We start from the raw sequence: 16,426 nt of genomic DNA on the forward strand, positions 1-16,426 counted from the left end.
GTGTGCTTTTCCCAGGGGTGTGTTTCCAGTGATGGCAGCTATCCACCAGTTGCGGTGGGTAGCCAATTAAATACTTAATAGGGAAATCAGTCCCTATTCTGGCAATGGCTGGAAATTTTACTGATGGCCCACGGGCTCCCTGCTGCCTCAGGAGCCCAGCAATGCAGCGTAGGTGACCTCACAGCAGGAGGTCTGAGATGCAAAACATTTGAAACCTTTTATTAAGCTGCCAATGTTAAATCACAGTGCTCATGCTGCCCCAAGCAGAAAGCATGCCATTGCAGCCACTGCAACGAGACTGACGTCATTCTCCGTTAATGTTGTACTGCTGTAATGGCAACTGCTGCCGTGGTGCCACTGTTGCTCCCACTGCTGGCCACTGAGCAGCAGCCAGACTGCAAAGGCAGCTGGAGGCCCTGTCTATGGGCTGGTCTGAATAGACCACTCCAACTCTGAAACCCACTCACTGTTCCTAATTGGGTGGGGCATCTTCATTGACTGCCTCTGGGAAGATTGCGTCCGATGTCCCACCACCTGGGTTCCTGATCTGAAAATGAGGCAAACATCAGGATCATGACCAACCTGACAAAATCCAGTCCACTGAGTCAAATGATAGCACTTTTGGGCACAAAATAAGAGGGATTTTAACAGTCAGGTACAGATTTAGGAGACAAGTAGAAGATGTGTAGCTTGTGTGGGTGGGTGTAATGCCAGCAGGAGGCTAACACTTGACTAGCTAAAGAACAAAACAATGCATGCTACCCTGTCCAGCATTAAAATGGTGATATATGATCTGTTTGGAACTGTAAATTTCTGCCTAAACACTGTAATGTGCTAATCTCTGCTGTATGACAATACAAGAGATTTATCACAACCAGTTGGTGTCAGGTTCACATCATTTGCAATTCTAACAAAGTTCATGGAGCACGCTGTTTTCAAGGAATAGCAATTGGCACCTGGAGTAGAAATTCAACAAATTAATGAAAATCTCGTTATTTTGTATGTTTGCCGATAATTCTGGGGAAATAAATTCTGTTCGGCTGATTTCATTCAGTGAACATGCTCAAATTGAAAAAATATATAATTTAAAAAATATGTCCAGAACTCCCCATCAGTTTTCTCATTATATTTTAACTGATCCCACTGAGACATGTTGGACCAATAGAACAGATGAATTCAAAGTGGAGTGTGGGATCCAGGGTGACAGAGTTAATGAGGTTTTCTTTCTAAGATTGCTGCTGTAGGATGTTTGTTGGGGAATTTTTGTAATTTCTCATACAGTATCTTCAGCTAGACTGAAGGTGGTGATGGAAAGGCATTCTGCTCTCTGGTAGGATTATCCATTACCTCAATGAGTACATAACACGAGTGTTTGCTTTAGAACCCTCAAATTCATACTTTAAAATGTTCTGAGGGTTAAGTTAGCTAACCCCCCAAAACAGGGGATCACAGTACCTGATTAATCCATGCCAATTCATTGTGTTGGAGTCAGCATGTTAAATCTAGGCAGCCTGTTGTTTTAAATGATTGTTGTGTGCAGCCAATGCTGTTTATTGGCTGCAAGCACCAACAGGGCACTCGATATCACGAGTGGCTAGGGTTACTGCATATTTTAAAGGGGGGGTGCACTGTGGCTGCAAAAAATCTTGGCAGTTTTTTGAAAAGTGAATCTGTGCTGTGATACCTTGAGGAATGGTTGACCATGCAAGTTGGCATGCACCAAGGTTTTCTGACAATGCACAGGACTTAGAGGCATCCTATATCTGCAAAGGGGCAGGAGGCCTTCCATACATACAAACATACAAAATAGGGGCAGATGTAGACCATTCGGCCCCTCGAGCCTGCTCCACCATTCAATACGATCATGGCTGATCTGTTTGTGTTTCGAATTCCACATTTCCCATCTATCCCCGATAATCTTTGATTTCCTTGCCTGACAAGAATCTATCTACCTTTGCCTATTTATGCATATACTCTATTTTCAGCCAGCCACATCTAGCTAGCTTCCTCTCACACTCTAATTTCTTTCTCTTGATTAACATTTTAGTCATTCTGTGCCATATTTTATATTCTGACTAATCATCTGACCTGCCACTCATCTTTGCGCAGTTAGATGCTTTTTCCTTAAGTTTGATGCTTTCCCTAACTTCTTTAGTTAACCATGGATGCTGGGTCCTCCCTTTAGAATTTTTCTTTATACTAGGAATATACATATTCAGAGTTTTCTGAAAAATCCCCTTAAATGTCTGCCATGGCTTCTCTATTGATCTATCCCCTAGCCTATTATCCCAGTTAACTTCAGCTACCTCAGCTTTCATGCCCATATAGTTTCCCATATTTAAGTTTAAAATATTCATCTTTGACTCATTCTTCTCCCTTTCATGTGGTTAGAATGTAGTGGGAACAAGTAGCAGCAGAGGCTAATGCCAGCCACTGCATGGCTTTGGTGCTGGGAGAAGTTTAGCAATCTGACATTAGTTGTCAAGGTGAGTGAGTTCATTTTCAAATGAACCATTGTACCAGTTGCACTAACAACTGCAACTTGAATTCATTTTGTGCATTTAATGTGGTAAAATGAACCAAGGCACTTCACCAGAGCATAATGAGATTTAAAAAATTGACACTGAGCCCAAGAAGGTGTTATCTAGGCAGGTCCTTGATTAAAGAGTTAGGTTTTAAGGAGTCAAGAGAGTTGTGGAGAGGCCAAGAGGTTTAGGAAAGGAGTTGTGGAGCTTAATACCTGGACAGCTGCCACTGTTGGGGGGAAAGAAGTTGTGGATGCACAAGAGGTCAGGATTAGAGGAATAAAGAGTTGTCAGAGGTTTGTAGGGCTGGAGGAGGTTACAGGAATAAGGGGTGGGGTGGGGGGGCTAGGCCATAGAGAGATTTGAACACAAGGATGAGACACTACAGAGTCAAGCTTAAGAATTCCAAAAGTTAGGATAAACCTCGAGGTTCATAAAACACTCACTACTTTAGTGTTCTTCAATTAAGTTACCTTTTATGCATGCTTGATTGTAAGTTCATCCCAGTGCAGATTGTTATCCCCTGTTTTCTCATTGAATCAGTATTTATACTTGACAGCCAACTAGATTGTCAGAAAAAATGCTAAATTGCTTTAAGCCACCATTACACTTTCTCACTTTGGGATCCCCAGTTCAGACAAAGGAGCATTAAAAGATGAGAGAAAAGTTCTCATTTACATTAGTATCTGATCTATTAGAGAGAATTTTAACCTGTCAGGGTGGGCAGGTGGCTGTACAAGTGGTAGGTTAAAAAAGCAAAAAATGTCACCTGGCAGACTTCCAACTCCCATAGCCTTGTATACCATGGCATCACAAGTGCACATCCAAATACTTCTTACATGTTATGAGGGTTTCTGCCTCTGCCACTCTTTCAGGCAGTGAGTTCCAGATTCCCACAACCCTCTGGGTGAAAAAATTCTTCCTCACATCCCCTCTAAACCTCCTGCCCCTTACCTTAAATCTATGCCCCCTGGTTATTGATCCCTCCACCAAGGGGAGAAGTTCCTTCCTGTCTACCCTATCTATGCCCCTCATAATTTTATGTACCTCAATCATGTCCTCTGCTCCAGGGAAAATAACCCCAGTCTATCCAATCTCTCCTCATAACTAAAGCTCTCCAGCCCAGGCAACGTCCTGGTAAATCTCTGCACTCTCTCTAGTGCAATCACATCCTTCCTATAATGCAGATTCCAGAACTGTACGCAATACTCTAGCTGTGGCCTAACCAGCGTTTTATATAGTTCCAGCTTAACCTCCCTGCTCTTATATTCTATGCCTTGGCTAATAAAGGCAAGTATCTCATATGCCTTCTTAACCACCTTATCTACCTGTCTTGCTACCTTAAGGGACCGGTGGACATTCACACCAAGGTCCCTCTGATCCTTGGTATTTTCCAGGGCCCTACCATTCATCGTGTATTCCCGTGCCATGTTTGTCTTGCCCAAGTGCATCACCTCACACTTATCTGGATAAAATTCCATTTGCCACCGATCAGCCCATCTGACCAGCCCATCCATATCCTCTGCAATCTAAGGCTATCCTCCTCACTATTTACCACTTCACCAATTTTCATGTCATCCGCGAAATTACTGATCAACCCTCTTACATTCAAGTCTAAATCATTTATAAATACCACAAACAGCAAGGGACCCAATGCCAATCCCTGTGGACCCCACTGGACACAGGCATCCAGTCACAAAAACACCCCTTGACCATCACCCTCTGCTTCCTGCCACTCAGCCAATTCTGGATCCAATTTGCCTTGGATCCCACGGGTTCTTACCTTCGTTATCAATCTCCCATACGGGACTTTATCAAAAGCCTTGCTGAAGTCCAAGTAGACTACATCAAATGCATTGCCCTCATCTACACACCTGGTCACCTCTTCGAAAAATTCAATCAAATTGGTCAGACATGACCTCCCCTTAACAAAACCATTGATTAATTCTGTCCCTCAGAATTGCTTCTAATAATTTCCCCACCTCTGAGGTTAGACTGACTGGCCTGTAGTTCTCTGGTTTATCTCTTCCTCCCTACTTGAATAATGGTACCACATTGGCTGTCCTCCAGTCCCCGGCACCTCTCCTGTGCCCATAGAGGTATTGAAAATTATTGCCAGCGCCCCTGCTATCTCCTCCCTTGCCTCACTCAGCAGCCTGGGATACATTTCATCCGGGCCTGGAGATTCATCTACTTTTAAGCCTGCCCGACCACTTAGAACCTCCTCCCTTTCGATGCTAATTTCTTTAACTATATCACAGTCCTTCTGCCTGATTTCCATACCCACGTCGTCCCTCTCACTTGTGAACACCAACACAAAGCATTCATTTAGAATCCTACCAACGTCTTCCGGCTCCACACAAATGACCACTATGGTCCTTAATGGGCCCTACTCTTTCCCTAGTTATCCTCTTACTCTTAATGTACTTGTAAAATAACTTTGGACTTTCCTTTATTTTACCTGCCAATGTTTTCTCATGCCCCCATTTTGCTCTCCTAATTTCCTTTTTAAGTTCCCCATTACACATTCTTTACTCCTCTCAGGCTTCTGCTGTTTTGAGCCCTCGGTATCTGCCATAAGCCTCCTTTTTTCTCTTTATCCAATCCTGTGTATCCCTCGACATCCAGGGTTCCCTGGATTTGTTGGTCCCACCCTTTATCTTTACTGGAATATGTTGGCCCTGTACTCTCCCTATTTTCTTCTTGAATGAGTCCTACTGCTCTGGCGCAGATTTACCTCAAAGTAGCTGCTCCCAATCCGCTCTGGCCAAATCATATCTGATCTTATTAAAATTGGCCTTCCCCCAATTTAGAACTCTGATTTATGGCCCATCCTTGTCCTTTTCCATAACAACCTTGAATCTAACGGAGTTATGATCACTATCTGCAAAATGCTCCCCCACTGATACCTCTACCGCTTGCCTGCCTTCATTCCCTAAAATTAAGTCCAGGACCGCCCCCTCTCTTGTAGGACCTTCTACATACTGGCTTAAAAAGCTCTCCTGGATGCATTTTAAGAATTACGCTCCCTCTAAACCTATTACACTATGACTAACCCAGTTAATGTTGGGGAAGTTGAAATCCCCCACTATTACTACCCTATTATTTTTACACTTCTCTGAAATTTGCCTACATATCTGCTCTTCTATTTCTCTCTAACTGTTTGGGGGCCTATAGTACACTCCCAGCAATGTGATTGCTCCTTTTTTGTTTTTAAATTCTACCCATATGGCTTCATTTGAGGAACCTTCTGAGATATCATCCCTCCTTACTGCTGTAATTGATTCCTTGATCAATATTGCGATACACCCTCCTATTTTACCTCCTTCCCTATCTCATCTGAAGACCCTATATCTTGGAATACTGAGCTGCTAATCCTGCCCCTCTCTCAACCATGTCTCTGTGACAGCAATGACATCATACTTCCATGTGTTAATTTGTGACCTCAACTCATCTGCCTTATTCGTCAGACTCCTCGCATTAAAATAAATACCATCCAACCTTGCCAAACTCGCTTGTGCCTTAACTAGCCTATAACTTCTATGCCTTCCAGACTCACTTGCTCTCTCTTCTAATTTTGGCTGTGCATCTCCACCTGCTGAACCTCCTCTCAGGATCCCATCCCCCTGCCAAGTTAGTTTAAATCCTCCCCAACAGCACTAGCAAACCTCCCCGCAAGGATGTTGGTCCCATTTCAGTTCAGGTCCCACCGCCCCCAGAAACAGTCCCAATGTCCCACAAATTTAAAGCCCTCCCTCCTGCATCATCATCTGGACTAACCTCCTATTTCTATGCTCACTAGCACGTGGTACCGGAAGTAATCCAGAGATTACTACCTTTGAGGTCCTGTTTTTTAATCTGCTTCCTAGCTCCCTAAATTCTGCTTGCAGGACCTCATCCCTCTTTCTACCTATGTCGTTGGTACCAATATGTACCATGATCTCTGACTGTTTGTCCTCCCCCTATAGTATGCCTTGCAGCTGTTCAGTGACATCCTTAACCCTGGCACCAGGGAGGCACATGCCTCCCTGGAGTCACGCCTATGGCCGCAGGAACGCCTGTCTGTTCCTGAGAGGACAGCGGGGATTGATGGGGCTGAACAACTGACAGGCAAGAAAGCTTTGAATACTGAGATACATCATCTGCTTCCTTCCCTAAGTGGAAGACTTTTGCTCACAGGACTTGTCCTGTGCTTTCTCTACTTTGGGGGTGATTTTCAACACGTTGGAACCTACCTTGATCTTTCTTGCCTTTGATTTTCACTTCCCTGCTGTCAGCTTTTGCAGCTCTATCTTGGACCTCTGATAAGGAACAGAAGGACAAACCCCAGCAACATCACCAGGAATAGGAGTAGCAGCAGCATTCTTCTCAACAGGACAGAGGGGATGAGCATAGAGCTCCAGCTCACAGGAAGTGATACCCCCAATACTGGGTATATAGGTAGAGGATAAGCTTTCTGGACGCAACTGAGCACCAGTAACTCAGGAGGCTCAGACTTTCATGACAGGTCATTTCTGACATTTTCAGCCTCCTGTGACAAGATCTCCTTCCAAGTGGACCCCGTGGGTATGCATTTCCAGTGATGGTCAAAGCACCAGAGTACTGGATTTCTTTGTCTCCAGGTTCTTTCAGAAGTATGCGGGTGACATCTGCAGGATTTCACAATGTGTTGACCATAAAGTCATCTCCCAAGTGACCAGTGCCATGTTTGCCAGGAAAGCCACTTATGTCCACTTTGCTAATGATGAGGCCAGTGAGAATAAGATGGCCCTTGGATTTGCTGCCCTAGTTGGGTTTCCACAGGTACAGGGAATCATAGATTGCACCCATGTGACAGTCTCAAGGCGCCCCCAGATCACCCAGCATCATTCACTAACCAAAAGGGCTTCCACTTTATTAACGAGCAGCTAGTATGTAATCACCGCAAGATTATTAGTCAAGATACCCAGGGAGCTGCCATGATGCTTTAATCTTGCATCAGTCAAGTCTCCCACAGATCTTCATAACTCTAAGCAGAGTCAGTGATACCTTCTTGGAGACAAGAGCTACCTTTAAGGGCATCGCTGGTGACACTTGTGAGGAGCTCTACAACTGATGCAAAGGAAAGGTACTCGGTTGCCTGCCACACCTGATGGTCCATTCAGATGCCTCAATTCCATGGACATAGACATCAGTGTGAAGACCTGAGATTTCATGCTAAAAATGGATTCCTCCAAGCTCTTATTGCAGATGTGCAAGTGCCTTTGGAAGTGCTGATAGAACCTCATATATTTTCTGCTGCTGCTCCAGAAAAGTCCTCTTTGATGATCCTGAGACTCAGCATCTGTGTCTAGCTGAGCAGAGTTTGTAGGTGTTGTAATATGCCTTTAAGGGATATCAGCATGACATCAATAGAAGGGAAATATGTCAGGTGATCCAGTCTTAGTTTCAATTTTGCTTTGAGCAGATTACACACATATCTCTAATGCTTTCAAGCTTTATACCTATGTGTAACTGTTCTCATGTGCCTAGTCCAGGGACACACATGAGGACCATAGTGCACACTGGCCCTCCATTTGTCCAGTTGTTGTCTCAGATCTGACACTTCTGCAATGGGAGCATTCAAAGCCTTGTAGGGTTCCTTTAAATAATGCAGCTGAAACAGGCTGTAGCAGGTCATCATCATGCTCACCCACTCTAATTTATTGGGAAACCTGGAAGTCACTTGCAAATGCTGTGGCTGAATTAAAAAGCCATGGACAAAGGCACAGCTGAAACTTCCATTTTCCTGGCCTGCCAGCCTCCCCTGCTGTGATCCAGTCAAAACATTTAAGTTCACGCCAATCTCTCTTCACCTTATAACTTTCCACTTCTTGGCCTTGTTACAAACCTGCCGTAATCTGCTGCTGAACCCCCGGCTTCCTTAACTATATAACCTGGTTCGTTGCTCACTCCTTGTCTTGCCTTCAGCTTGGTCTTTGAGCCTTTTTTGTGACTTCACTGCTCAGCCAGCCAGCAACACTGAGGGAGATACACTGATCTCTATTTCAATGTGGACTGCATATTTTTAATTAGTGATACAATCTACCTTCGTATGGTCTTCTCCAAAAAGTAGGCTAGGAGTAATGGGAAATTCAACTCTGTTGAAATAATTTTACGTTTCAATAAATTATTCACAATGTTTCGATCCGATGTTCCTGGCTGAGCAATCATGGATTTGGAGAAAGCTGCCTCAAAATTATGCATTTATTCAGTTAATATTTGAACTGTTCAATGCTTGGGTGACTTCAGATCCAACCTGACCTCGATTTCACATTTTTAGGTTTGGAGATCAGATCTGCTATCACCATTTGGAATAACAAACCGATGGCCGTGTTGTGTATCTTTCTTCTAAGATTTCTGACAGATGAGATCTCTGTATTTTCTCTGTAGCAATAACTGTCTTTCAGGGTTTAGAGAATGAGTGTTTTGCCCCTAACAAAACATGTGTCTTAATCACCTGGAACAATAACTTGCATTTATATAGAGAGATTAACATGTTCCACAAGTGACATGAAGAGACATTAATGTCTCTAATGTTATTGGAAATTATTTTTAAATTGGAATTGTAGTCGGGTCTGTGTCTATGTGTGTCTTAATTGGATTAAAGCCAGCTAGTCTGGGTACTTTGATGTATAGTAGTTTTGAGATGTTAATTAGATAAAGATGGGGAAGTTTAAAAACATAGGTGTCAAGGGGGCAATTTACATTTTTAAATAAAGCATTCAAATGAATGAGTAAAATCTTGCACCTAGCTGGAGATGCCAAGCAATATGTTTATATTACTAATAAAATTAGTGGGATGAAAATATTATTGTTAGAAGATGTGACGTTAAAAGCCTAGGATACAATAGAAAATTTACATTCAAAGGGGAAGCTAGGTATAAACAGAAAGGAGTTTGTGTAAGTCAGGGGCATTTAAGATCGAACCTGTCTGTAAGCCTACAACTGTGCCTGCAAAGGACTAAAGTGCAAGGAACCTCATTTTGAATTAATAAGGTCACAGGTGCTTTGCCTGGTGTCTGTTTAAACTCAATGGGTTATTGTTGCCTTGGTGAAGATTTACCTGGGAGTGATTAATTTGGGGATTTGTTTAAACGTTATTATGGTAGTAATCTGTAAACATGTGTATGTGTTTAATTTGTTGTTAAATTAATAAATGTTTAATTTAGTTTTATATAAAAAACCTTCCTAGGCTCGGTGGTCTTATTCCTGAATTCAGAGCTGCATCTCAGACATACCAATTGAAAATATAGGTTACGACAGTTGTTCAAGTTTCCCTCTGGGATTTAAACAACTCAGCCTTTACCAACAGCTGTGTCATAACACAAGACTATAATCAAACCAAAAAATTGACACCTATAAGCCAAATGCAGTGCCCACCATCTTGGTTATTGAGCATATAAAGGCACATTATGGCTGGCCGTCCCAGGGGAAAGCTGCCAGGTGGGGGTGGGGGTGGGGTGGGGGGGGTGGGTGGGATGGTCAAGGGTTGTAAAATCAGTTGGGATGGTGGGGTGCCATGTCTGTCGCCTTCCCACATCTGGTATTTTACCCAACAGCAGGACAGGTGGTTGGCAGCCTACCCATCCTTAGGTCAACTGAAGCCCTTAAGTGGCCAATTAATGTGGAGAGGTGGGGTGCCCCTGCCGCATAGTGAAACTGCCTGGGGGCCTGGGTGGTGATTCCTCTTGTTCAGGCACCCTGTGCCCCAATGAAGACTTGCACCAGTGACAAGGATCATCCCCTCTAGAAGAAGACCCACTAGCCCTCGTGAACAACAAACCCTCCACATCCCCGCTTCCTTTGCCAGGGCCTTCCTGACTGATCCTGGCAAGCCCCACTCACTTCTCTTCCTGGCCTCCAGTGATGCTTCTGATCTGGTTCCTGCTGCAGTCCCAGCAATGGTCACCAGTCCCAGTGGCACTAAAGAGCTGCTGGCCAGAGGAGCAAGGCATCTTGCCCCAAAGGGTGCAGAAGCCACAACCTTAGGCAACTAATTGCCTGAATCATGAAAAATACAGTTTTGACTTCCGTGGCTGGCGGAAGCAAGCTGGATCTCAACTTTCCGTCTGGTAGGTGGGGCCACTACCTCCATGTTAAATCCCAACCTATGATTCATAGGGAGCTCTTTTTGAGGAAATATCTTGGGACTAATCACAATGGATGTACCTCGAGTAGAAAGCCCAAAATATAACCTCTCCCATCACTCTAGTGTGATTTCTTTTTCCGTTTTATGCACCAACTATTTGAATAGAATCCACAATTTAGTGATAATTATTGATAAAATTTGTATTTTGGGAACTGGGTTGAATCTTTCCAAACACATTCCATTTAGGAGCAATTGGAAAGAGCAGATCTTCATCTTTCAGTCTGAATTGGATACAGGTGTAGGTTAGAGGACGGAGTTTTAGCTGATTCACCCATCATGACCAATGAGAAATTCTAATTTCAACATGATGTTTTTAAAAACCTCCAACCTTTTTAACAGTTCATGCGCAATAGGGTGGTTCTTCTTTCAAAACGACTATTAAGAGGTAAACAACTTGTTTATTTTTTGACATTTGAATTCACAAGAACGTTTGGGTTCGATTTTGGCCAGTGGAATGCGCTGTCTGTCTACTTATCCTGCCATGATTTTGAGGCTCTGGCCTTATTTGAATTTGGCAGGAAAGCTGCAGATATTGCACTTTGGCCTCTCTCTAGAAATGCTCAGGGGCTGCACGGTTTTTGAATGACTGCCTGTTTATTTTGACAGCTTTTTGAACATCTCAAAGATCAACATTAGAGTTCCGTACATTGTGGCTACTGGGTGAGTAGGCATGGGGGTGGAAGGAATTAGGGGATATGGAGGAGGTGGTTGAGCGAGCCCACTAAGTATCTTTCTCTCATCAATCAGAGCTCATGATCTCATTAAGCAAATTGGTAATCAACCTCCATATGAGAAAGCCATATGGATTTTTGACAAATCAACACTGACTTCATGTTGAAACTACTGTCACACTTCACAACAGACATTGATTGCAGATTCCTGGCACTTCATCAAACAGTGTGCAGTGTAGTTAAATTTACTCATCTCTGCTCCTCAGTTGAACCAATTTACTGACAGTTAACTCTGCAGTTTCTGAAACTTAAATGCCATTATGCTGCACTTGTTAAATCACATTTCATCCATGGCAGAGGTCATGCCCAAGTCATGTTCAAATTGACGGCTTCATGAGACTCGCATTGGTTTTCTTTATCCTTGATACGTTTTGGCATTGGAAAAACAAGCCAGAAATGCAAGTATTAGATACGGCATTGAGTTGTTGAAACTTTTCAATATCAATGTACAGTTACGTGGTAGAACACTGCATGAATTTTGCTAAAGAAACTGAAGTATTATATTCCTGCACTGTGACACAAGTATTATATAGTGTCAAAGCTTAAATAAAAGGGTCTATTCTCACAATAATGTATTCAGAAACCAGGCAAATATAATGCATTAGAAGGAAGTGCATGATGAACAATTTGAAACTACAACACCTGTAAATGATGTATGTTGTTCACACCTGTGTTCAAATTTCAAGTACAGTTAACAGAACTATAAAATTGAGGCAGGTGTTAGCACAGGGCTGCAGCAGAGATAGAAAATTGAAAAAATGTTTGCAGAGGGCCAGATCACAGAAATAAGAGTGGAAAAAATGGGTTAGCACAGGGTTGGGTCAAAGAGAAAGGGTTTAGCACAAAGCCAGAATATAAACCTGTGAGTACAGAACCAGCACACAGCACTAAGGAGTTGGTTAAGAGACAGGACCCAGAGCTGTGACGAGAAGCAATTAAAACTGAAAATATTCATATTCTTTTCTTATTCATTCATGGGATGCTGCCATTGTTGGCAAAGCCACCATTTATTATCCATTCCTATTTGAGAAGGACACCATCTTGAAGCATTGCAATCTTTGTGGTGAAGATACTTCCAGAGTGCTGCTGGATATGGAGATCCAGGATTTTGATGCAGCAATGATGAAGGAATGGTGATATGTTTCCAAGTCAGGATGCAGTGTGACCTGGAGGAGGACTTTAAGATGAGGGTGTTCTTTGTCCTTCAATATAGTAGGCTTGGGAGGTGCTGTCAAAGAAGCCTTTGTGAGTTGCTGCAGTGCATCCTGTTGAAGGTATATATTGCAGATTCAGGGCGGTAATGATGGAGGGAGCAAATGTTAATCTTGTGGATAGGGTTCCAATCAAGTGGGCTGTTTTATCCTGGATAGTGTCAAGCTTCTTGAGTGTGGTTGGAACTGCACTCATCCAGGTTAGTGGAAATTATTCCATCATATTCCTGACTTATGGCTTGTAGCTGGTGAAAAGACTTTGGGGAATCAGGAGGTGAGCCACTTGAAGCAGAATTTCCAGCCTCCAGCTGGCTTCTGTAGTTGCTGTGTTTACGTGGCTGGTCCAGTAAATTTTCTGGTCAATGGTGATCCCCTAGGATGTTGATGGTGGGGGTTCAATGATGGCAATGTCATCGAATATCAATGGGAGGTGGTTAGATTTTCTTTTGTTGGAGATGGTCATTACCTGGTACTTGTGTGCTGCAAATGTTACTTGCCACTTAATACACCAAGCATTAATGTTGTTCGGGTCTTGATGGGCATGTGAGCACGGACTGCTTCATTATCTGAGGAGTTGCAAATTGAATTGAACACAATGCATCATTAACGACTAGTTGTTTATATAATCTTCTGATAGAAGGAAAGTCATTAATGAAACAGCTAAAGATGGTTGGGCCTAGGACACTGCCCTGAGGAACTCTTACAGTGATATCATGGTGCTGAGATGATTGCCCTCCTAGAATCACAACCATTTTCCTTTGCACTAGGTATGGCTTCAGCTAATGGAGAGTTTTCCCCCTGATTCCACTTGGCTTCAATTTTAAGGCTCTTTGGTGCTTTACTCAGTCAAATGCTGTCATGATGTTAAAGACACTTACTCTCACCTCATCTCCAGAATGCAGTTCTTTTGTTCATGTTTGGTCTAAGGTTGTAATGAGGTCTAGAGCTGACTGGTCCAGGCAGTACTCAAATTGAGCATCAGGGAGCAAGTTATGGTGAACAAGTATTGCTCAATAGCACTGTTGATGACACCTTCCATCACTTTGCTGATGATTGAGAGTGGATTGATAGGGCAATAAGTGGAAGGAGTGGATTTGTCCTGCTTTGTGTGGACAGGATATACCTGTATAATTTTCCACTTTGACAATGTTGTAGCTGCAGTGGAACAGCTTGGCTAATGGCACGGCTAGTTCTGGGGCACAAGCCTTCAGCACTACAGCTGGGCTGTTGTCAGGGCCAACAGCCTTTATCTAATGCACTCTGCTATCTCTTGAGACCATGTGGAGTGAACTGAATTGGCTGAAGGCTGGTTTCTCTCATGGTGGGGATGTCAGGAGAAAACCAAAATCCATTTGCCATTCATGGCTGAAGATGGTTACAAAAACATAGTATGGAAAATTAAAGAAAGTTCAGAAATATGTATTAATATGTAAGAAAGGTGCTACCCAAATTGAGGATTAACATTGAATAACCTCACACTAATCTGCTCCTTTCAACTGTAAATGCAACATTCTGTCTTCATCTGCCGCCCAAATATCTGTAACACACCACATCAGAATCCTTCTATAATACTTTTGCTTAGGAGGAGGAATGTTCTACAAAAAAAATGTTCATCTCTGCTGCATTAAAATGCCCTGCATCACCTGTTAGGCTGTTAATATCATTCCATTACAGCTATAGTCATTGCTAGCTTATCTTCACCAATAGGTTTCTGGTCTCTACTTGCAAGTACAAAAGTAGCTGAGACAGAAACTTTAATAATTAAAAATGTAGATGAGAACAGTCTGCCATCTGTACTAAAGCTGTCACCTTTGGGATTAAATCCACTAAATCAATTATGGTAGGAGTCAGCTGAATTCAAGCATCTAAACCTGAGAAAACATGAAGGCCTTAACTCCAAAGCAATGTATTTTCAAACTATGATATTGACTGATGTTTAAGAATTATGGATATACTTACTCTGCGTGGCTCAGTAGGTAAATTTAATAAATGCTGTGGTACTGTATCATACAAATCAGTGAGGATCCAATTATAAACACTGTTCTGTCATAGCAGTAAGAGGCAGAGTTCCAGGGTGAAGGAGGAAGCGAGGGCTTTAGGACCTAGTTAAAAACAAAACATTGCGGATGCTGGAAATCTGAAATAAATGCTAAAAGAGCTCTGAAGAAGGGTCATATGGACTCAAAATGTTAACTCTGTTTCTCTCTCCACAGATGCTGTCAGACCTGCTGAATTTTTCCAGCATTTTCTGTTTTTATTTCTAGGGCCTATTTCCTGCCTATTGACTCCCAGAAGAAAGTGTGTGAATTGACATTAGGCTCAACTGTTGGCATTCCATGGTTGAATAGCAGGTTGACACTCAGGAACAGATTTCCCTTATCCCATAGGAGAAGGAGTCTGGGCAAAGCCTCTGCATGTTGCTCTAACCCAGTGATCTCCAACCAAGTATCCTAGTTTGGAGGTCATGTTCCCAGAAGAATGAGTTTGCAGCTGCTGGGGAAGGAACATCTGGAGGTCCTACAGTGACTGCTTTGCCAAGGAGATACTTGAGATTGGCAACTATTTCCACTGGCTAAAATGGCTTTCACTAGAGAATTTTAAGATTATGAAGGTTGTTGACAGAATAAAGGAGGAATATCTATTTCCTCTGGTTAGAATTGGTGACGAGGGTAGGATCATCAATTAAAAATTGTCTCCAAGGGAGTGAGGAGAGGGGATGGGAGTAGTTGCTTTACACAGTTATTAAAGTGTGAATTGCTGTACCACAGGAGTAGTTGAGGCAGAAGTCATTGCATCTTTAAGGGAAGAGTAGATAAACATTTGAAGCAGACGATAATAAGACTATGGGGAGAGAGCAGGATAGTTTAATCTTGCTCTTGCAAGGAACTGGCACAGAAACAAATGCCTCCCGCCTGTGCTGCCAACTTCTATGGTGAGGTTGAGTCAGCATTTTCAGAAGAGGAGTAACCAGGATATGGAAACGCTCACCTGTGGATTGAGTTTCTTGGATACCCTTTCTCACCCACTGTTTTTTATCTGTGTTCGCGAGCATATTAGTAGGTGGTGACTGATTAATACTGGTTAAAACTGCTTAAAACAGATTGTTGATTATTCAAATGGACTGGTTTGGCTGTATAGGTAAGGAGTCTATCTACCAACAAAGTGGGAAAAAGACAAGTGGCCCGATCTTTCTTGACAGGTTATTATACTCCACAGAGTAATCAGCTCTTCAATTCCTGGACTGTAGGAATGAGTGCAGTGTTTAAGAGGCCAGGAGATGGTGTTTGTGCTGCATACCTCATTTGCATCAATGCCATTATTCACAGACCACGTAGTCTGGAAACATTCGAGCATTCGCTGTTTCAGCTGCTTGGGAATTCGATGAACACGGATGAAGTCCTTCAAGTCTTTTGTCCTGGTGTGGTACAACGACCGTCGGGAGTACATTCTCTGGATTATAGCAGTCACATTTCCAAATACCACAGCGTGCATGAGAGCTGTTGAAGGAAAAGACAAGACAAAGTTAAATATAAAACATGTTTCCTTCTGTGCAATAAGTACACAGATACTGTACTGGGATTTACATAACCATTTTCTATGTTCTTACATCTTTACCAGCTTAATGTAGACACAAGTCTGAAGCATGTCAGTTAGGGATAACATTTATTTTTTCTTTTGTGTACTTGTGAAATCAAAATTCTAATCTCATTATCACAATGACAAGCTGCCTTATTATTTGTAGGTGTGCTTGAGGAAGTTGACATCGACACCTTGCCAGCAAAGAGGCTT

The 16,426-nt window shown here is 42.7% G+C and overlaps 1 protein-coding gene across 1 annotated transcript in view; it reads right to left on the reverse strand.

Annotated features, from left to right (window-relative positions):
• The window catches only part of LOC144686980 (voltage-gated delayed rectifier potassium channel KCNH8-like), an 801,058-nt gene that overhangs the window by 102,746 nt on the left and 681,886 nt on the right, over nt 1-16,426 (reverse strand). The window contains exon 10 of the mRNA XM_078552818.1: nt 15,935-16,134. Within this exon, the coding sequence (XP_078408944.1) occupies nt 15,935-16,134 (200 nt within the window). The remainder of the gene's footprint in view (nt 1-15,934; nt 16,135-16,426) is intronic.

The sequence above is a fragment of the Cetorhinus maximus genome, chromosome 11, assembly GCF_964194155.1.
Source record: "Cetorhinus maximus chromosome 11, sCetMax3.hap1.1, whole genome shotgun sequence".
In the NCBI taxonomy this organism is placed as follows: domain Eukaryota; kingdom Metazoa; phylum Chordata; class Chondrichthyes; order Lamniformes; family Cetorhinidae; genus Cetorhinus; species Cetorhinus maximus.